The 22,787-nt window shown below is 50.1% G+C and overlaps 1 protein-coding gene across 1 annotated transcript in view; it reads left to right on the top strand.

The window, feature by feature from the left end:
- Positions 1–904: 904 nt before the first annotated feature.
- The window catches only part of COBL (cordon-bleu WH2 repeat protein), a 279,447-nt gene continuing 257,564 nt past the window's right edge, over positions 905–22,787 (top strand). The window contains exon 1 of the mRNA XM_035026491.1: positions 905–1,108. Coding sequence (XP_034882382.1) covers positions 1,068–1,108 — 41 coding nt within the window. The 5' untranslated portion in view covers positions 905–1,067. The remainder of the gene's footprint in view (positions 1,109–22,787) is intronic.

Raw genomic sequence — 22,787 nt, 5'->3', positions numbered from 1 at the left:
CTGTTACTCTAGTGGTTGGAATCAGGTGAAAGTGTCTGTTTTGGAGGTCAGACTTTCACACTAATCCAAATCTCTTTTGTTGCTTTGGGTGGGTTAGGAGTGTGGGAGTGAAGCTGGGGTAGATCAGGGACCTGCAGCTGACTCGCCCTGGGCCCAGAGTGGGCTGCCTCTGCCAGGCATTTTTGGCTGCTGCCTGCACTGGAACTCCCCCGCGGGGGCCCCGCAACCACAGCGCCCCACAGACCAGCTTGGCGAACTGGAGCATGCTTCCAACGCGAACTCCTGGTAGCGCTGCTGGGCCCTGCTCCAGCCCCTATTGTTTCTGATTCCATAGGACTGGCAGGGGCCCCGAATCTGCATTTCTAACACGTTCCCAGGTGCTGCTGGTCAGGGACCCACTTTGAGACCCACCGCCCTAGATTGCTGTCACACAGATGAAGCTTCCGTGGGGTTCCAGGGCAGAGCCGGCGCCCCTGGTCACTCGCTTCTCATTCTCCAACCTCAGCCCTTCCCCGCCGGGCCGCCCATCTAGCCCTCCAGGGCCTCGCCGAGACCAGGTGGTTCTCTCGCGCGCAACCCCTCCCCGCCCCGGCGCGGCCCGCGCCTGCGGATGCCCCACGCCGCCCAGACAGGGGCGCACTCCCTCGCAGGGTGGAGGAGCCCGGGAGGAGCCCGGGGGGCGCTGCGGCGGGCGCGGTGCGCCCCGGGGCCCAGGTGCCGCCAGCCCCGTCCCGGGACGCGCGCGGCGGGCCCGCCGGGAGCTCCCGAGGCGCGGGCGGGAGGGCGGGAGGGCGGGCGGGGGCGGCGCTCCGGTGGGCGCGGCGCACCTTGCTCCCGGCGCCCCCGCCCCGCGCCGCGCCAGCCCCTCCCCGCGCGGCCGGCGCCCCCGCCCGCCCGCCCGCGACCGTGCCATCCCCTTCCGTCCGCTCGCCCCGCCGCTGTCCTCCGCCGGCCCGCGTGGGAGGACGATGGGTCAGCGCGGAAAAAGTGGATGAGGGCGGCGGCGGCGGCAGCGAGCGCCTAAGTCGGCCGGGCCGAGCACCGCGCGCCCCCCGCCCGCCGGCTCCATGGACGCGCCGCGCGCCTCGGCGGCCAAGCCCCCCACCGGGTAAGTGGCGGGGCGGCCGGGCGGCGTGCGGGCCGTGACTCTGCTCGGGAGGGACGCCCGCGCCCGCACGCGCGCACTCGGGGCAGGGGCGCGGGCACTGGGGAGAGCCCGGGGCCGGGGCGCCCCCTCCCCGCCCGCGGGACGGGGTTGTGTACTTTGTGCGCCCGGGTCGTTGCCCAGGTAACAGTGTCAGGCCGAGGCCGCAGCACTTTCCGCGCGGTGTGTTTGTGCGCGCGCGCCCTTTTTGGGGTCCCCGCGGGCGGAGCCTTTCTCAGCCACCTCCGAGTGATCGCGCCGGGGACCGGGAGGGCGGTGGGAGACCCGGCCTCGGACTCCAGCCCCGCCAATGACTTGCTGGGCGTCTGCCCGCGCGTTGCAGTGGTCACCGCTCACGCGGCCACGGTATGCCCGACACCGTCCGCTCTTCCCCGCGGGCAGGAGCAGGTTCCGGGACCTCGCAGACGCCTGGGTCCGGCGGTATCAGGAGCGCTGTGTGTAGGGCACTGCCCTGTGGGCTTCGCTGACATCTTCTCCCCTCCCCAGCTTTCTTCTCTGGGGTTCCCCTGGACGGTCTGCAGCGCACGGGCTGGGACCCGACCGGAGGTGGAGACCCCAGCTTCCCAACTAAAGTCCGGGCGTGCATCCTGCCCGCGCGGTTCTGCTGGAGCCCAGACCTGTCCGGGTGTCTGCTGCCATCCCCACACCTTGTGTGTAGGGATCACACGCCGTGTTCTGGTTTTACTCGCAGAGTACCTTCCCCGATAGAAGAAAAGCTATCCTGCCCTTTAACAGGACCCTGAGCTGGAGTCTGAACCGCGCCCAGCCCAAGCAGGCCGCGGGGTCGCGCGCAGCCTCTGCGGACGCTCGCGGGGCCCTGCGACCCGAGAACCAGCTCACTGGCCTGGAGCAAGTGTGCTATGAGTCTTGCAAATGGAATGAGTGCTTGGGTGGGACCTGCACCTGCTTACCGAGTGGGCCCACTTTCCGCTATGGCAACTGGTCTTGAACGAGGCAGCTTTGGGGACAACTAATCTCTTTTCTTTGCAGTTGTGTCCCACTGACTCACTCTCCCCATGTGCCCATAGGCCGCTGTGTTGCCCAAGTCTGCCTAAGGTTTTCGAACTTGCTCCTTTTTTGTTTTTTTTTTTATCTCTCTCTATAATGCCAGGAAAAAGTGAGCCAGGTTAGCAAATCAAATAATCCTGAAACTGAGGAATGTTAAAAAGAACTTTTTTTTTTTTTTTTTTGCAATGCACTTAGTGGTGGTTATGTAATTCCAGTTGAACAAACACATTTCCCAAAGAGAAAATAAATGCGGGAAATCCCTTTTCATGGTAATGGGCATCCCAAAATGACAGTATTCAGAATTACCTTTCGATCCGTCACTTTGGGAGCCTGTTTAATAATAAGCCAATTTAAGGAAACTGAATCCTTTCCTCATATGAAGGAAATGTGAAGGGGAGAGCATTTAAGAGGCCAGCAAAACTGGATTCAGAGATTATTTGTAAAATCCTTGCAAGGAATCTGATTGTGGGGGCAAAATGGTGAATACGAAGCCTGGGCACCCTCCCCAGCCCTGGTGCTATAGACCAGCGAGAGGCGAATCCACAGCCGCGTTCTTCACACTGCTTCTCCAAGCTCTGGTTGCACTTCACATCTGAGTCTCCCCCACACCCCTGGGGTAAACTAAGGGCTTTTGCTGTGGGTATGATAACAAAACCAGGCAGTTGTTACTATCCATACATTTATTTCTGTCCCTCCAATCTGCTTGTTTGAACGTCTTTGTCCGAGAAAGGTAGACCTGTTACTTTTACTTTTTATTACTCCCAATTATTTTATCGCCTGTCGTTTGTTTTTTTTACATCAGGAGACATCAAGAAAATATCAATGTGCTTGTATTTTCTAGATAGGAATTGCATGATTAATAAAACTATTGTGTATTAAAGTTGGAGGAAAGAAATGGTCTTGGGCTTTTGGAATATTTTATATAATTGAGGGGCATTGCTTGCCTACCAGAGAGGATAGATACAGACATGAAATTTCTGGCTTTGGTACATTATCAGTGGCAGTCAAGTTCTGTTGGTTCTTCTCTGGTCTGCTCCTCTGTGGCTTGGAGAGAATAAGGCAGTGCTTTGCCATGTGCTCAGGGGAAATTTGTTTTCTGTCTGATAGTGCAAGTTTTGGCTATCAAATCAAACTTGGAGCAAGCTATCATTTTCCCACATGATGGCAAACAACTGATGTGATGAACCTGTTGACTGAATCTAGCATTCCTTCTTGTGTTATGTAGAAACGGGCTGGCGGGGGAACAATGAAATAAGGAGATTTCACATTAGAAAGCAAGGTCTACAGAGGTCTTTCTTGAGGATCACTGAAGGAACCATCTGTTAGTGGACGTAGATTGTATATCTCACTAAATTATTCATAAGTAGTTATTAGTTATCTTTCTTGAGTACACAAGTATACCTTTTTAGTGGGACTGGAATTGTATGTTTTTAATAGTAATTTCATTAAAGCAAGGATTTATGACTAACTTTACTGTCTGGGAAAAGTATTCTTGTAGGAAGGAGGCAAAAACTGACAAGTTGACTCGATGTGACTTCTAAGGAATTTTAGAGCTCAGTTACAGTGTAATAATTGACAGAATATTCTGGAATGCAAGGGAAGACACATTTCCTTTGGGTGAAGTTTTTAAATATATTTAAGTCCATGTAAGATGAACCTTGAGTTTATCTGTTTACTTTTAGTTTCTCGTTTGAGTGTTTTTGCAATCCATGCCAGTCATGGGTGGTAACGGAACACAGGGTTAAACTTCCCTCTGGACTCTGAATGAGACAGAGTGTTTGGGTTTGGCAGGATACTGGTTAATTTTTTTCTACGGAGGAAACACATAGTTCTGTAGAATAGAATAGTCTCCAGTGACACAAAATGTCAAAACCACCAGAGCATTTGCTCAGTGGCTGCATTCAAGAGCTGTCCTTACATAAAAATCAGGGGACGTTTGTTCAAGTTCATTAGAATCTGAGCTTCGTGAAGACATAGCTGATGTTCATTTCTCTGCATCAATTTGTATGGCTTTAATCAAGTTGTTAGAACAAGAAATGATTTTTTTTTTTTAAGAAATGATTTTTTTTAAATTAATAGAAGTGGATAATTTGACCTCCTCTTCTGTCACCACCCAACAAAATATTATAGGAGCTGTTATCTTGACAATGACCATGGGCCATCACAATGACATCTTCCATTTTAACTCTGACAAGTGTACAAATGTTGCTGAAATATTAACGAGTGTATACCATAATAAGAAAAAAGTTTAGGTTTCTAGCCTTTTTTTTTTAAGTTTTCTAGGCTTTTGGCTGACATGTTTACATTCTTTAAAATGATAATATGTCTAATTATGTGTTATATTGAACTTTTCCCATTTAACTTAAAAGCTGTTACTTCTGAGCTATAGTTTTGGTTAGCAATACATTTAAGACTGCAAAAGGCAGGTGTTGTTTGATATAACCTGGAAAGTAGGCTTAGGAATCTTATTCTTTTGTACTTGTAATTTTTCTGAATAAACTTGAGGAGTTGGACGCACCCCTGCAACAATGTCAAGTGACCTTAGGGCACTTTTAATATTTCCTCCGTGGCTGCATAAGGATGATGAAGCTAAATTATGATTTAAGTTGGGAACACGGATGTTTGAATAATGTTGCCCCTCTCCTGCCTCCTGGACCTGAAGCATCTCCTCTGCCCTCTGCATGGCCTTTTCCTGGCCAGCCAGAGCCAGCGATCACTGGATAGGTGCAGGCGAAGTGACAGCCCCGCACACACGCAGGCCTGCGTTCCCGAGGCTGGGACCTGGGAAGTGAAGTCCTAACTTGGGTGCACCCTAGTGCTCCCATAAATATTAAGGAAACAGTGATTACAGGCTATGTCTACACACCATAATAAGCAGTTCCGGTTTCTAGGACTTCTGTGCTTTGTTATTAATCGTTAAACTCAATTTTATAATTGGTCGGAGGGTTTAAGCTGTGAGCAGAAGTATTTGATACCAAAGTCATGTATAGATCTAGGATGTGTGGATTTCACATACAGAAACGCTTGGTTGTGATTTAGGCTTGAACTAAGTGAAAGCATGTAGTAGAGACTTAGTGTATTTATTATGCAACATTTCCCTACACCCTTTTGGTCTCTCTCCGTCCACATTTAATTAGGGGTTCTGGGCTTTTATGTGTCAGTTCATTTTCCTGAATGTGGGTTTTCACTTACTTTGTACTTTAACCACAGATTTTATATATCTCTTCATCTTTGTACTTTTTCTCTACTTAATATGTTTGATATCGAATTATATTATTGATATATGGGTGATACGCCTTTTCTCTGTTATAGGATTTTAATTTATTTAGGCAAAATTTAAATGTTGGCTCCTCCCATTTTATACCTTCGCTTTCTCATTTTACCGTATCACCAGAGTGTTTATCGTTCAGGGCCACTTGCTGGCTTTCAGCACTCGAGTCGGTGGCAGCGTTGACTTATGTCACTTTCCCTTCATGTTTCCACATGGCTTTATTTTGCACCCGCCTCTTCCTGTGGCAGCATTACAGTTTTTTTCTCGTGTATACTTTGTTTGGTTTCATTTGCTTTATACAGAGCTAATGATTGCACTCGTTTTCAAGACCTAATGGTATTAATTTGAGACTACATTTTGCTGTGTACTCTGGTGTGACAAAAGGACAGCGGTCTCCAACAACGTCTGTTCTTTCTACCGCCTGCCTCAGGAACGTCCCCGCGCTTCTGAGCAAGCCCCTCTGGAGACAGCTCACTTCCCCAGCTGGGAGATACTTTGTGGCCTCTGGGGTTTTTACAAGCTTCCATCTGGTTTCCCTAATTAGGTGGTGAGCTGTTGCTTGCCAAGACCATATTTTCTACAGGTCATGTCCAATTAGAATAAATTCCACAGCCAAAAACATTTTCAATAAAAAAAAAAAGAAAGAAAAAGCTTTTCAAGAGACCATTAAAATGTATTTCATTTGGGTGCATTTGATTAGATTCCCAGACCACAAATACTTTTGCACAAACACTTTTGTAGATTCATTCACCACCTCCGCCAAACCAAGCAATGCCTTTTTATGAGACACGATTGGTTTAGATAAATCATTGAAGTCCTTATCCCTTTTCAAAAAAAAAAAAAAAAGTGATACACATCCCCAAAATAAGCCTGATACATCAGGAGTCCTAGTTCATGGGTTCCTCCCCCACCCCCTTCCTTCTCACTCTGTGGCCCAGGAACCCAGATGAGGAACCATTGTCTTAGGGACACTCTCCTTAGGGACAACAAGCTGTCCTTTTTCCTGAGGACACATGCAGATATGCTCGTATCCTCACTGGGCACAGAGGATAGGGTCATGGCCAGGCGGCCCTGATCCGTAATGCTTGGTCAGTCATCCTGTTTGACTCTCTCCTACCGAAGACTGACAGCCAGGCTCAGTGGGGAGGACATTGGCTCAGGAATAGGAAGACTCGGGTCCTGGGATCAGTCCTGCAAGATTCAGTGTACCCTTCTTAGCGGAGCCTGCAGGCGGGTCCCGATGTGGCTCCTGCCCGTTTTCCCAGCCCGGCGCCGTCTAACAACCATGCCAGGGCGACAGTGTCGTGTGTCTGTGTCTGGTAAAGACAGCTGCTGCCCAGCATTTTAAGGAAGGGCTGAATTTCTCACCGCCTTTAATTTTCATAAATTTAAATGTAAAGAGTCGTGTGTGGCCAGCGGCGCCTTAGTGGACTGAGTAGCTCCAGCTTCTGTTTTGTCCCTGTCCCTTTGTCCTTCCTGAACCTTCCTGCTTTCTCCTACTTTCCCTCTCCTCCTGGCCGGTGGGCTTCTTGTCTCCTTGCCCAGATGATTCCTGCTCATCCTTTCAGCTGCCACTGGGGGCTCTAGCCTAGGCTTCGAGACCCTCCTCGGGGCTCCGTCTCTCCTGCCACTGTCCACTCCCCCTTCTGGAAACCCTTACGTGGGGTTAGGGTTTTCCACCTGCTGGTCTCCGACGCACTGAACTGTGAGCTCCTCAGAGGCAGGGACATTATGAGTGTTGTGTCATGAATCTGTGTTGCAGGACGCGACATACAGCTGCGATGAGGTACGTGAGTTCTGCTTCCCGTCCGTCGGTGGAGGGTGCTGGATAAGATGACCTCAAGACCCGCATGAGCCGTAAAGTCATATGATTCGACGTGTTCCCAGAAATCCTAAATCCCTCCTTGAAAAAAACCAACTTTTTTTCTTAAACTGCCGCTTAATCTTGTTTCTGCCAGACTTTATGACAGCAGACAGATCAGTTGTCACTGAAATATTCTAGACTGACATGCTCCGACCCGTTTGCCAGTTGTGAAGACCTGTTCTTTGCAGACCCGGGAGGTGTTAGGTGTCATATTCTGAGGAACATAAAGTATTAGACACCCCACAGTGACAGTGACTGGGAGAGGGGATGATTTTTCCCTCACTGGTATTTCAGGGCTGGTATTAATCTGGAAGTTTGGGTTCCCCCACCCCCGAAATTAATATGTTGAAATCCTAACCTCCAAGGTGGTGGTGCTGGGGAGCAGGGCTTTGGGAGGTGCTCAGCTCAAGAAGGCGGACCCTCATGATTGGGGTTAGTGCCTGCTAAGAGACCCGTGAGCTCCCGTGGCCCTTCAGCCACCTGAGCACCCAGTGAGAAGTCTGCAGCCCAGAAGAGGACCCTCACTGGACCTCACTGGCACCTTGACCTTGGACTTCCAGCCTCCAGAACTGTGAGCAGTGAACTTTTGTTGTTTATAAGCCACCCAGATGCTGACATTTTGCGAGAGCATCCTGAACAGACTGAGAGGAGGTGCCAGTCACCGGGGACCTGCTTCTCTCTATCTTGTCGCTCTGCTCGGAACCTGCTGCAGCCCAGCCCCGGGAGCGACGATGAAAGGGGCTCCTGTCCTGTGCTTTATTTAGGGTCTGACCCGAAAGTTGTACATTTCCCTTCCCTCCTGTCCGCTGACCCAATCTGTTTTTGTTTTTTGTTTTGTTTTGTTTTATTGTGGTAAACTTTACATAGGGTAGCATTTACTGTTTGTACAGTTCAGTGGTGTTACATACATTCACATTGATGTCCAGCCATCTGTCTCCAGAACTCTTTCTTCCCAGACTGAAACTCTGTATCCATTAAACCCTGACTGCCCATCCTCCTGTCCCCAGCCACCTGCTGCCACCATTCTACTTTCTGTGCCTGTGAATGTGACTCCTCTAGGGACCTCGTATGGATCCCCGTGTCATTTTTTGACTGGCTTGTCTCACTCAATGTCCACAAGGTCCATCCGTGTCGTGGTGTGTGTCAGGACGTCCCTCCTTTCTAAGGCTGAGTGGTACTCCGTAATGTGTGTTGCCTACGTGTTTATCGCTTCAAATACTGGTAGACTCTTTTGCTTCTACCCTTTGGCTATTGTGACCCGTGCTGCCGGGAACATGGGTGTGCAAGCAGCCGCCCCTGCTTTTGCTTCTTTTGTGCACGCGCCCAGAGGCGGGATGGCGGGACCATATGGCAGCTCTCTCCTTCATTTTTGAAGAGGCACCACACTCTTGTCCACTGTGGCTGCACCATTTCATATCCCCACAGACAGTGCACGAGGGTTCTATTTTGTCCGCATCCTGGCCATTGGCCCAGTGTCAGTCACCTGGTCGCTTAAAGTCTTGGAGGAGGAGGAGGGAACAAGAATGAGGTAACAGGAACCAGGGAGCTTCCAGCAGCGTCTGTGGACATGGTCCTACGTCCAACTCCCGGGGCGGGCTGGGAGGAGCTCTGGCATAAGTGGGCAGACAGGGTGCACAGCCATGCTCCCCCTCCTTCCTCCAGGATCCTGGGAGACCCCAGGCTTTCTCAGAATGAGTGCCTCTGGCAGTTCCTTGGCCTTCTGGCTGGAAAACATGTCCTTAGTTTGCTCTGAGCATGAGTCACAGAAAATGGTGCAGGGCTCTGCACTGTGGCCCTGGGTCTACTTGATGCAGAGCCCGATTGGCAGCTGGTCGCCCTGGGCCGCAGTCTCCCTGCGGGTGCTGCCCTGAGCACAGAGACGGTGGAAACGCCTGCCCCCTGACCCCATCCAAGAGCGCTCTGACCCACAAGGCCAGCGTCCAGCGTCGACTGAGGCTTTTTGTCGGCAACACAGCAGGGCACTCGCATTTTTCCTTTCTCTGAGGTCTCAGTTCTTGCCTTGCCCTCTTGTGCTTGTTCAGAATGGGTGCCAGCCCAGAAGGGTAGGAGGGAAGAGGGTTTCAGGGCATGGGCCACTTCGGGGCCCTTGGGGTGTCTGAGGTGGGAAAATCAGGGCTTCCCGCCTCCCTGCTGGCCCGGGCATCAGGTGGGTTGGGAGAGCTTGTCTGAAGTCTGGAGAAGCTCCTGCAAAGCATCTGTTTCCATGTCTGTGTGGCCTTCGGAGTCAGAGGCTAGAAGAAGAGAAAAACCAGATGTATGGACTCCACAGTCATGTGTAAAGAGCTTGAATAGTTTCACACTTCAGCAGCAGACTCAGGGTCAGAGACTTGCTGGGAAAACGGGCTGTGCATGCCTGAGAGAGTGTGCACGTGTGTGTGTGCGTGCACGCGTGGATTTGTGTGAGTGTGGGTGTGTGTTTGTGTGTGTGTGCGTGTGTGCGCGTGTGGGTATGTGTGCATGTGCATATACGTGGACACGAGTGTCGAGTGTAAAATCACTTGCAGCACTTGGCAGAGCGGAAGATTCCCAAAGCAGATCCTGGCAGTTTTTTCAAGCCTAATGTTTTGAGCGTTGAATGTAAAAATAGCTCGGGTGGGAGTGATAATGCAGCCGGAGTGTATGCTTTTGTTCGTGTGGCTAATTTCTGAGACTTAAATAGAGTAGTGTTGTCTGGAGTCCTCTTAAGAGCACAATCCACTGATGTTCAGTAAACAAACCATTAGGTTGGAAGGAGACAGGCTCCCTGTGGCCAGAAGCAAGACATCTCCCTGCCCGCCTGCTCGCCCGGCTGTCTTCTCACTGTCTGTAATTATCATGTAGACTCGGTTTGGGGCAGGATTGGAAACTCTCCTCCTCTGGGTGGAGACCACTTCTTACATCATAAAGGCTAACGGTGTCCTGACAAAGCCTGCGGGAAGAGTGAACGACAGGTGGCTCCCAGAGCCCTACCAGCCACCTCGCTTTAAAAAATGTTCATGAGGGGGGCACCTGGGTGGCTCATTCAGTTGGGCATCTGCCTTCGGCTCAGGTCATGATCCCGGGGTCCTGGGATCGAGCCCCACATCCGGGCTCCGGGCTCAGTGGGGAGTCTGCTTCTCCCTCTCCCTCTGTCCCCGCTGCTCGTGCTCTCTGTCTCCAGAATAAATGGAATCTTAAAAAAAAAAAAAAAAAAGCATTCCTGAGGGTCATGAGGTCTGTGCATTTCTTTTATCCAGCCCCCGTAGATCAGTCCCTTTTACCACTTACCTGTGTGGTTGATTTTAACTCATAACCTGTAGTTGAAGAATACGTCCGAGATGAGATTAGTCGCCACGTTTTCAACAGTCACAGAGCTAGTTTGGAAACTATGCTAATTTAAATTGAAGAAGACCTCAGTTGGGAGATTCCTTTATTATTCATCAATATTTTTTTTTAGCTTGCCAGAATGTTTCCCATTTTTGGAATGCTTGTTGGGTTATGCATTTTTCTAAAAGGAAGAAATGAAAATGTTCTGCACAGTGAGTTGCCTTATCTCAGCAATGTTGACATCTGTGACCGTGGTACTTTCTAGCTGACCGGAGGGTCCTCGCCTGCCCGGCGCCGGGAGGTTGGAACCCCCTGGGCTCTCCGGAGTTGGTGGCAATAATCGTGTGCGTTGTATGGATGTGGTTGTCACATGACTCTGGAGTCTCCTCATCCCGCGGTCATCCCACCACACAAGGTAGAAGCCTGTACCAGCTTCCAAAGTCACGTCCCTCAAAGCCCCTGCTTGGCCCTGTGCGGTGGCAGGTGGCCTGGACGGGCTGTGTCTGAGGCCCTGCCTTTCTCAGCAGTGTTTTCCTGAAGGGATGGTGGGCTTGCACCCACCTGGCTTCTTCTGCATGCAGGGGGCTCGTGATGTCATCCATTTGACTGTCACAGTTGAATGCAGTTCTAGATGCACTTCTCCTAAGACTCTTGGGTGGGATTTTGTTTTTTTGGCAGAGCTGCATGGGGTGTGGTGGGAGAGGGCCCAACCCAGCTGTGGTGTGTTTGTGAATTAATGCGGTATGTCGAATGCAGACGTCTGTTCTTCCCTAGGAGGAAGATCCCAGCTTATGAATTCACCAAAGTTTCAGAGCCTCCCCTTTCATCCTGGAGGTTGACTCAGCCGCCGCATCATTTGCTCACAATTTAATGAACGCGTGGGGTTCCGCTTTGCACAGTAAATGAGCTTTCTTCAGAGTCAGCTCTCCACAGACCTGAACTTGCACCTTCACTAGCTCTGTTTTCTTGTGGACCACGTTAGCCAGGCCTTGGTCTGGGCTGTAAGACTCGCTTGTGAGCAGGGCGGTCCTTCAGCTCCTACCTGTGGGTGAATGGGCTCCTTGAACAGGGAGTTCCAAGGGGGGTGATGTCCTCTGTCGCCTACCCCAGGCAGGGATGCACTAGCAGGAAGCAGAGACCCCTGGGGTGGCCCTTCGGAGCTGACTCTTTCCATGTATGTGGTGTTGCTTGTGCTGTTCTGTACTCACACCAGGGGACTTTGGAGGTGGCCGTGATGCCATGAAGTAGAATTTATGGAATGCCCACCCGGCGTCCCGCTTGGGGCTAAGAAAGGGTCCTGAACGCCCTGCCTGCACGTGTTCTCTGCTCACCCACGGCCGATGCAAGCCGAACATTCCTCAATCTGTTTTCTTCTTATATTTTTAAAACTTAAAGAGTTTGAGTCTCTCTCACAAAAAGAACGGGTCCCTCCTGATGATGTTTGACTTAACCTGCGTGCAGTACCCTACTCCTGTCAGTTACAACTGCCAGTTACAAATGACATATGCGGAGCTGGAAAAACAGAGCTTTTGTCCCTTTCACTGTAGGTCTGTGGAAAACATTGCTCATGAGTCAAGGCATCTGGGTGGCAACCGCAGAGGAAAATTACACGTTTGAAATGTTTTCTTGATGTTTACCTCTCGTTTTGTGAGTTTAAAATTATACAGTGTTCTTATGTCAGGGTTGGGGTTTAACCTTCAAGGTGGGTGGGAAGCAGTGAATGACCATCTTTCGAGTGGACGGGCTTCCATGTTACACGTGTGCATGCACACGGGGGAGGGGGCGCACGCTTCACGTCCAGAACAGTTTCACTCTGATGGGGTGGCCTTTTGATGACGCTAAATATTCACTGGCATTAAAACGGGTCTGTATTTATTCTATACATGCATAAGTGCCATATCAGTGGAGATAAAAGCCACCAGGTTTCACTCGTGTCCCTTTGTCTGTTGTCAAAGTGAAGTAGAGACCACCACTTGCTCCTCGTGAGGGTCCTGCGTTGCAGGGCTGGGGCATCTCGCCTGAGGACAGTTTGCAGCTTTCTAGTCACTTCCGTGGTGAGGGTGTTGATGTAAAGAATGGTGGGTGGGGAGCGTGGGGGAGCCTGGCTCAGGTTGTGATCTCATGGGTCATGAGATCAAACCCCGCATTGGGCTCTGCACTCAGTAGAGTCTACACTCAGCAAGGAGTCTGCTGGAGAGTCTCTCCCTCTGCCCTTCCCCATCTCACACAGGTGCATGCTCTCTCCCCCCCCCCCCCCAAAAATAAATAAATCTTAAAAAAAAAAAAAAAAAGAATGGTGGGTGGAAAAGGAGGCCTTCAAGCCACTGTCTACCATGTGCCACTATGACCTCTGCATCCCTCGGTCCCCTCCTAAGATGAAGGTGCATGCAACAAACTGCGACTGGAATTTGGTCTCTGACTGTTGGATCAGCAAGGGGCTTTTGGAGGAGGAGTCCGCTCTGAACCCAGGCTGTGTCCAGTGTCACTGCATGATACCCTTCACCCACTGAAGAGGGTCTAAAATAAGCATCGGGGTTCAGCGCTGGACAGAGTCTGTCCCGTGTGTTCCACCAGCAGCTGTGAGGGCGAGGCACAGCAGAATCACATCTTAGCATGATTTCCTTAAAGCCTACATTTGGGTATCAGATACAAAGCTGAGCAGGTCTGTGGACCCATTGGGGAAATCCAGGAGAGGAACGCTGGTCCATACAGGACCCCCTCAGAGGACACGGACACATTCCATGGCCAAGTCAGATTGGTAGACAACCTCAGTTTTGATTGATAAATCTGTCTGTGTTTGTCATGCGAAAGACCTCGGAACTTAGTCAGTCCCCCACCCCAAGCACATTAACGTGGTATATATACATAGGCACTCGATATCAGTTGCTTTGACAAACCTCCTCTTGAAATGCCTCGCCATTTGCTAAAGCAAAGTAATGACGATGGAGAAGCTAACCCTGCCTTTGTTTCTGTTGCTCCTTCAGTGCAGGAGGCTCGGGGATGCCACCCACCACCTCCCACCCCCCACCGCATCCTTGCTGCTTACATCAGGGCACACGTGCATGCTGACCTCATCACTAGATTTGGATGATGGGTTTTCCGGTCCATGTTTGACCCAGGTCCAGATTTTATAAAAGGGCATAAAGTCTTCCTTCCTTCCTTCCTTCCTCCCTTTCTTTCTTTCTTGTTAGAGATTTTCTATTTATTTATTTTAGAGAGAGAAGGAAAGAGAAAGCACAAGCGGTGGGGAGGGGGAAAGGAAGAAACAGACTCCCCACTGAGCAGGGAGCCTGAGGAGGGGCTCGATCCCTGGACCTTGGGATCACGACCCAAGCCAAAGGCAGTCGCTTAACCAATTGAGTCACCCAGGCGCCCGCCATAAAGTGTTTCTATATCTCTGCTCCATACAAGGGAATGTAGAAGCACAGACCTGAAGTTAAGGTCTGTTGTATTAACTTTGTAACAAGGCTTGGGAAATCGCCACTTTATTATCGTATTGTGGAACTTCCAGTTTCCGAAGTATAGGTCTTCCTTGCAGTGATGTCAGCAGGAGCTCAGTTCTGAGAATGCAGCCCTCCCAGGGCTACATTGGCACGGTGACAGCATTGCTTTGGGAAGACTGAACCGGTGATCGCGCTCATGCCCGAAAGTGTGTCACCATGACTGCCTGGTGGGGGCGCGGAGGATGTCTGTGACGCACATCAGCAGCCACACTTTGTGTCCTATATCACGTAAAATAATAGTACTAGCTCATTATTGGGGTGATGTTGAACACAGGTCAAGTTCCCACGTCTTGAAAGCATGATTATCACCAGAATTGTGACTCTTCGGGGGGAAAAAAAAAAAAAAAAGGATGGTCTTCTCCCTTTACCTTAGCAGTAGAATGTCTTAGAGTAGAATTTCCTATCAAAGTTAATGCTAAGAAGTGATGGCACCCTTGCTTCATTTATATGGCCCCTCCTCATGGATCATGCTGGGGCGAGGCCAGATCTCCACCCTTGTGGGCTAGGCAGATGGTCCACAATTATTTGATTGGTACCTCCTAGCACTGGGGAGAATTCACAGAGGGACCAGGGGAAGCCGAGACATTGAAGACCACTTAAAACTAACCGAAAGGAAAGTCTTCTGGCCATCTCTATGGAGCAGAGGCACCTCTTTGAAGGAGGGGAGATGAGGAAAATTCCCCAGGTTTTGAGCTGGCGTTGATAATTGGATAAAAGGTCTCAGTAGAGAGGCAGAAACTTAGGCCTGCAGGAGGGGACCTCCGTGAGTAGAAGTGTGAGGACAGAGGAAAGCCTCAGGCCCCTTGCCACCAGTGTGGGACCGGCCAACAGGTGGACAGACCTCCAGTTGGCTGACGGGGGAGCCTGAGGGATGACACATGTCTAGATGTCCAGCATAGTGCCAGCAGTGAAGGACCAGCCTGGGAGTCTGGATTTGATCCTGAAGAAGGAGGGGATCAGTCAGTTTTGAGCAGAAGAGGGCCGTCTTCATGGACAAAGAATGTTCTTAGACATTTAGACTGAAGCCAGGATGTGAGAGACTCAGAGAGGGAAGGGGAGAGGCTGGGAACCAGCTGAGACAGGCAGCATTACAGTGGCCCAGGCCCTGACCTGGAGAGGAAGGGACAGTGTTGGAGATGCCAGGTGTGGAACTCTGGGAGCCACAGGTCACAGAGCGGTGAGGATCTGAACGTGGGTAACTGGGAGAGATGTGTGACCTGTAGGGATAGGATGGTGGAAGCTGGGTGGAAGGGAAGGGGAGAGTTTGGGAGAAGGTCTTTCACGTACTCATACTGAATGTGAGGCGGGTTAAGGAGAGGCTAAGAGATAATCAAGCAGGACTCCTGTCCTCCAGGTGCTTAAATCCAGTGGAGGAGAGATGGACAGAGCATGCTTGAGCCACCAGGCCAGGAAAGCTCAGAGGGGGAAGCCCCTGGTCAGGGCAGGAGAGAGGAGAGGGCCTCCTGGAGGGAGCCATGAACAGCTCTGTGAGGATATGGGCAGCGTGAATCCCATCTCCTGCCACATGCTCAGTTACCACACAGCAAGCACAGCCAGTGTCATTGGGTGCTTACCAAGCACTGTTTAAAGTGCTTGTATGTGTCACCTCATGTAGTCCTTACAACAGTCCAAGAAGTGTGTGCTACTGTTTCTCCCATTTGTCAATGAGGAACATGGGACACAGGTTCATCACTGAGACCAGGGTCAGCAAGGTGACATGGTTAACCTGGCACAGATATTAACCCCTCCATGTACTCTTCACATATTTGTAGAGAGGTCCCTGTGGGCCCTGAAGACAGTTCTAGGTTGAAGTCGGAGACATGGGGAGGGTTTTCTTTTTTTTTTTTTTTTAAAAGATTTTATTTATTTACTTGAGACAGAGAGAATGAGAGAGAGAGAGAGAGAGCACATGAGAGGGGGGAGGGTCAGAGGGAGAAGCAGGCTCCCCGCCGAGCAGAGAGCCCGATGCAGGACTTGATCCAGGGATGCCAGGATCATGACCTGAGCCGAAGGCAGTCGCTTAACCAATTGAGCCACCCAGGCACCCCTGGGGAGGGTTTTCTAAGAGACATGAGTAGTGGAAGTGAAGTCAGGTCCTTGGGGAGGTCCAGATTTTGTTGGAGAAAACTGAGCATTTGTGGAGTGTGGGGTAGACTCAGGGTGGGGCGGGGCTCGTGGTTTATTCTTCACTTTACTTTCAGCACTTCTGATGTGGAGGCCATTACCCATTTCATTTAGGAGGCAGTGGGCCTCAGCCAGTGTTCCTGCACCAGGTGGTGGTAGCAGGATGCAGGGATTCAGGCCCAGGCCTGCCAAGTGCACACTGTGTCTCACTCACCATGGGACATGTTTAGTACCAACTCTCAGGGGACCTTGGCCAGGTATGACAACCCTCTCTACTTGAATAACTGCAGTTTGAGTCTGAAATCAAAGGCAAGCATTAACACTTGCAATAATAAAGTAAAAGAGAGGCAACGAGCTGGGTTTTAGGGGTCAGAGATGCAGAGTCTGTGTTTGCAGTGGGCCTGGCAGCTACTCAAAGTATGGTCTGTGGACCTGTCCACAGTGAGATAAGTATGCGATGGAGATGGCTGACCAGAAGCTCTTAAAGCAGCTTGACGTGTCTGTGACATCCACATGCCCAGTCTGAGAGGTGATGTGGTTGAATAGGGTGTGCACAGCTCTGGTCGAATTAGTCAACGAATTAGTCGAATTAGTATGGGAGGGCCTGTGGGGTCAGTGCTTTCTGTGCATTGTGTCATTTACCCCCCTCAGTAGACCTGTATGTAGGTTCCATTATCATCACCATTTTGGGGATGAGGACACTGAATCTCAGAGAGGTAACCAACTTGCTCAGGGTTACAGATACCACACCTATAGCCAGGAAACAGTGCTGTGGGCCTTCTTGTGCACCTTTTCCATTGTTGATATGTTCTCTCATTCTCTGAGCAGGACCGCCAGCCTCCTGCTGCCCCAGCCCCATCATAGTGCCATCAGTAGGACCCAGGCACGTGGCGGGTCTGAGACGTTCCAGGCATACTGTTGTTCAGTCCCCACTGGAACCTGGGCCCAAGTGCTGGGGATTATTAACCCTCTAGCCAGTTTGAAACTTGTGACCCTAGGAAGAAAGAGACCGGCAGGAGAAGATAAGCGAAATCTGGATTTCTGTAGTCTTCACCGATTTACTTCATTTCTGTTCCATAGCATGGTTGTAGCTAGGGGTTTGCAAAAGTTCTTTGTAATATAATACTTTCTTGACAGACATCTCTGTAGCTCCCAGTCACTCAGGTGGTAGCACATGGCTGCAGGGGGCCGCCGCCAGCAGCCTCACTAAATCCCCCAGGGTCTTCTCAATGCCCACTGCCCTGAGAGGAGTGTATGCACATGTGTCTAGGGACCTTGGAGGTTGTCTGCTCATTTCAGGGGAGGGGGTTCTGTGCTCCTCTCTGGCCTCAGAGCAGGGCAGGAAGGCACTGGTGCACCCCAGCAAAACCTCCTCCTTGGCTTTCTTGGCCTAGACTGCTGTGGCTCAGGGGGCATCATTTGGGTGGTGCTTCCTTTATTCTGCAAGCACGCATTATCAGGGGGCAGGGGTGGTGGGTTGGGGGAAGAGTCTGGTTGGAGAGCATTTGGTGGAGGGCTGGGGAGGAAAGAGCTGTGGCAAAGGAGTTACTACCACACAAGCCCCATCCTGGGGCAGGTGGGTTTGTCCCCAGAGCCTGGTGTCTTCTGTACTCAACTCAGGAGAAGCTGCTCCAGGCTTGTCTGTGGTTTTAAATGGTACAGAGTCGCACCTGCTGTGCAGAGATGCTCTGTCCCTGTTGGCAGAGTCAGTCCCTGCTGGTGTCTAGTGAGTTAGGCCAACACGGCAGTACGTGAAGAGATGGGGTCTACTTAACGGTAATTTACAATTATGCGCTGATTGGCAGCTTTCAAAGCACCAATCTCTGCATTCTGTAAGCCTGCAGGGCAGGCATTTCTTTCCCCACTTTCTAGATGGAGGACGGCCCCATGGATTAATGAAGAGTGACGCAGAGGGCTGCCCTGTGTGCGTGTGGCCCCGGCCCCTGTGTGGAGGTGGTGCTGCTCAGTGGTGACAGAGCCTGAGCTTGCAGGAACATGCTCATGGATCAGCTGCCCAGTCACTGCACCCATGTGGCCGACAGCCTCAGAAAGCATGGCCTGATCACAGAGGTGATGGTTTGAAGACCATCGGTGGAGTAGTTATCTATTGATGAAAACAGATTACCCCAAACTTAGCAGCCTGGAATGGGGCTGGCTGGACTCGGTGGCTGTGACTCAGGCTGTCCCCTGAGGTGGCGGCCAGGCTTTCAGAGAAGCCGACTTTTCCATTTTGCTCATTTCTGGCAGAACATCTCAGTTCTTTGCTACGTGGACCTCCTCTTCATGTGGCAATCAGCTTCCTGTTGAGCTGGGGATTCGGGAAGGAATTCAGGGAAGCTGCAATGCCTTTATGACCCAGGCTTCTGAATCACATGCTGTCACTTAGCGTCATATTGCATTCCTTAGAGGCAAGTCACCAAGTCGAGCCCACTCTCACAGGGGTGCAGTGAGGCTCCTGCTTTTGAGGGAACCGGTGTAAAGCATTTGTGCCCATATTTCGAAACTACCCCGGGGCAATCCAGGCTTGCCTGCCTTTCCCCAAAGCAACTTGGCTAAACCACTTGTGACAGGTATTCACAGCCCCCACGGAGGGGCTTGGGAAAGGTTTTCATAACCACATCCCACTGGAGGGCCCTTCTGATGGTCGGCTTTTCCACGGAGCAGGGCTGCACGTGACAATTTTCTTTTTACACGTATGCCTTGTTCTTACATAAAGATCCTCCAAATGATGAAAACTTAGCCTCATTAAAAAGATCAACACAACAATCTCAGTTGCTGAAACGTGGCTGGATGTCTTGGTTTGTGACCGTGTCTACCTCTTGGCCTGGCTGAGGTGGTAATTACTCAGCATGCCCACTCCCCCGCCATATTGCCCTGTTTGGACTGGGCGTGTTATGATCTCTCAGCCCAGATCCTGAGTCCGTCTAAACAAGCATGAGGGGGCTGGGTTCTGTCCTGATGGCTGTTAACCAGGGGTGTGTGTCCGATTGCTTCCAGGGTCTTCTGGGGTCTTCCGTGGTAGTAGTTCCGTGAAAAATGCCATTGGAATTGTGATAGGGATTTCACTGAATCTTTGGGTAGTATGGACATTTTGTCAGTGTTAATTCTTCCAATCCATTGGGGTGCCTGGGTGGCTCAGTTGGTTAAGCGCCTGCCTTCAGCTCAGGTCATGATCTCAGGGTCCTGGAATCGAGTCCTGCATTGGACTCCCTGCTCAGCGGGGAGCCTGCTTCTCCCTCTCCCTCTGCCTGTCCCTCCCCCTGCTTGTGCTCTCCCTCTCTCTCTGCCAAATAAATAAATAAAATCTTAAAATTTTTTTTTTTTCCCAATCCATGAACACAGGATATCTTTCCATTTATTTGTGTCTTCTTCCTGGGGGCTTTTGAATAAAGATAGGCCTCAGGTTCTCCCTGAAGAGGTTCTAATTCCACCCGTGCAGATGGGATTCAGTGGCGAGTGGTCTGAAGGAGATCTCAGGTGACTCAGATGTCCCACCCTGGCTAAAGATAATCCATTCACTTGTTCATCCACCCATCAAGCCTTTAAATGAACTTGAATAAAAATATTGTTCCAGCTCTCAGGGAGGCCAGGCAGGGAGCTCTATTTAGTCTGAAAGAGCTGTTTACGTAGCGTGCAATTGTTCTGTGTTACAAAAATTTCCTCTTCAGAGGCCCTTCTGTGTATGTTTTAATGCACTTCACATGGGTTAGCCAGGTTGCTTTGGAAAAAGACAGTCAAGCCCAGATTGCAAGCAAGCACTCATGCTATCCTTAGCACCTAGCTGTGAGTAATCACCGACATCAAAATGGTTATAAAGCCTTCACAAGCATCCACCACGAAACAGAAACCACTCTCTAAAACACTTGTGGGGACATTTATATAACTGTTTTCCTGCAGAATTATTTCTCTGAAAATAAATTATCGATCAAAAAAAAAAAGACATGGAATGCTTAACTTGTGTAAAATAATGCTTTGGTAAAACACACACACACACGAAAACGAAAGAAAGCCAAGATTAATTTCTCCTTTTTGATTGTCCTCATTTACTCAAACATCTCCCAGCGTGTTTGGATAAAGTGTACGGATGATAGTTTCTATGTTAAATTTTTGTCAGATTTCTCTCCATAGGATGGGTGTTTAAAAGTGACACGATCCACTTTTTACTGATGTAGCACTATTTTAAAATTTATTCACTTGCTTAGCTGTGATTTTTTTTAAAAAAAATTAAGAATTAATTAAAATTCATCCTGGCATCTTGGGTGTGGATAATTTGTCCCTGACCTGACGGAGCCCACAGCATGGACACAGGGACAGATCCCTTAGCAAGGAGCTATGACACACACTGTAAGAGAGATATGCACAAAGTGTTTTCGGAACACCCGGAAAAGAAGGTGCTATCATTAAAAGTTATCAAAATGATACAGGTGAACCTTAATTCTACATAAACTATGCATAGACAGCATTCAAGGACTATACTACCTCGATGGGATACAAAATTATGTGTATATTCCTAGTGCGATAGTGACTAGTGAGATCAAACAAAAAATGGTAAACCTTTATTTGGACAAAGTTAGTGCTTGACCGATGAAAAACTTTGGCAGGTTGCTACAGCTGGAGGAGTATAGTTTCTATGCGGAGAACACTATGTGTGATCCAGCGTCCTTCATGCAGGATGGAGTAACTAGCCTTTCATTCATTCATTCATTCATTTATTTATTTATTATTTATGAAAGAGAGAGTGAGTGAGTGAGAGGGAGAGAACCTGAAGCAGATTCCATACTGAGCACAGAGGCTGACGTGGGGCTCGATCCCACAACCAGGAGATCAGGACCTGAGCCGAAACCAAGAGTCGGATGCTTCACCACCTAAGCCACCCCCCGGAGTAGCTAGTCTTTTTTTTTTTTTTATTATTATTCATTCAAGACACAGAGAGAGAGAGAGAGAGAGCACAAGCAGGGGGAGAAGCAGAGGGAGGGGGAGAAGCAGACTCCCCGCGGAGCAGGGAGCCCGATGCGGGGCTCAATCCCAGGACTCTGGGGTTATGACCTGAGCCGAAGGCAGACGCTTAACCAACTGAGCCACCCAGGCGTCCCAGCAAAATTTTTCTTTCTTTTTTTTTTTTACATTATCATCAGTAGCTTTTAACTAGTATCTCCCTAAAAAATAAAAAGACATAATTTTGGAATAGGTCACTTTTCAGGGGACTTAAATCAATTTGATAATAAACCGCCATTGATTTGAAGATTCGGCTAATTCCATTCAGTGGATGACTTCAAATGACAAAAACAGAATATTGTTCCTTTTAAAACATAGGCTGGAAGATTTCAAATGCATGTGAAGTAGAGATCGTAGTGTGGGAACTCCCATGTGCCCATTGTCAAGCCTAACATTTTTTAACATTTTCTTTGGCGTGGTTATTTTATGGGCAAAGCCCCCGTGGGTTGATTTGTTTGCAAACACTTCCATACGCATGGTTCACTCCCCAGACTCTAGTCCTGGCCATCCTGTCCTCTCCTTACCAGGAACCAAACTAACAGTGATTCCTTAGCTGCGCTGACTTCCCCACACATACAGGGACTTCCCAGATTGTCTTCAAGGTCACTTTTCAAGGTTGTCAAAATGATTCCCAAGCCTCAACCACTGGTGAGGACAACCGGTTAGACAAGGCATCTGATCTCAGTCCTTTACCTTCTGGCAAATCTCTTGCTGGTTCCTGTCACCTCGTTTCCTTTCTGTGTCTTGTCATCCCAGCTCCCTCCCTGTGCGTCAGCGTCTCTGCCTTGCTCACGTGTGTCTTGGGATCCTCAGCCTGTGATCGAGGGCTGTGCACCGTGTGCCCACATGTGCAGGGGACTGATGGGACTTCTGCCACCTCACAACGGCTGTTCGAGGGACCATACCCTCTAGGCAGAGAGAGGGGCTGGGTTACCGTCCGGGTAGTGCAGAGTGATAAGGATGACTTCAGGGCAGACTCCATGTGTCCAGTGTGGGAGTCCTCAGGAGGAGGGGGCACCAGGGCTGGGACAGAAGGTCAGGGTGCTCCTGCAGACAGAGGAGTGTGAACAAGGCCCAGCGGGGCTAAACTTCTGCTATTCGGTGCTGTCATTTGACCAGCTCAACCTACCCACAGCATAGAGGTGGAAGGAGACTGAGGTCCCGGGGAAAGAAGGACTAGGGGCAGCAGGATGCCCAGGCTCGGACAGTCTTGAGTTTTAGAAGAATGACTCACTGCTTCTGCACCCTTCACCTCTGCATTGGTGTTTATTTTTTGGGGGGTCTCCTGACTTTGGGGTCAAGACAAGATTTAAAGAAAGGTCTGTGACACAGATGCATTTTTCTTGGGTAGACCACCTGAGCTGTGACATCTTGGGTTTCCCATCAACTCTGCTCTGCCCTATGCTCTGCTTTGCCTGCCACTTTAGAACCCCAAGCTCCCCAATGATAAGCCATCAGATTTCAAAGTAAGATAGAGAAGATGGGCGGGTGGTACTTGGTGGCCTCCGGTGACCAGCCGCTCTGTTGCGTCTCCCGATGGTGCCTGTGCAC

The sequence above is a fragment of the Mirounga leonina genome, unplaced genomic scaffold (assembly GCF_011800145.1).
Source record: "Mirounga leonina isolate KUSES-001 unplaced genomic scaffold, KU_Mleo_1.0 Mir_199, whole genome shotgun sequence".
In the NCBI taxonomy this organism is placed as follows: domain Eukaryota; kingdom Metazoa; phylum Chordata; class Mammalia; order Carnivora; family Phocidae; genus Mirounga; species Mirounga leonina.
The sequence above is the reverse complement of the archived record's forward strand: the minus strand, read 5'-3'. Positions and strand labels throughout refer to the sequence as shown.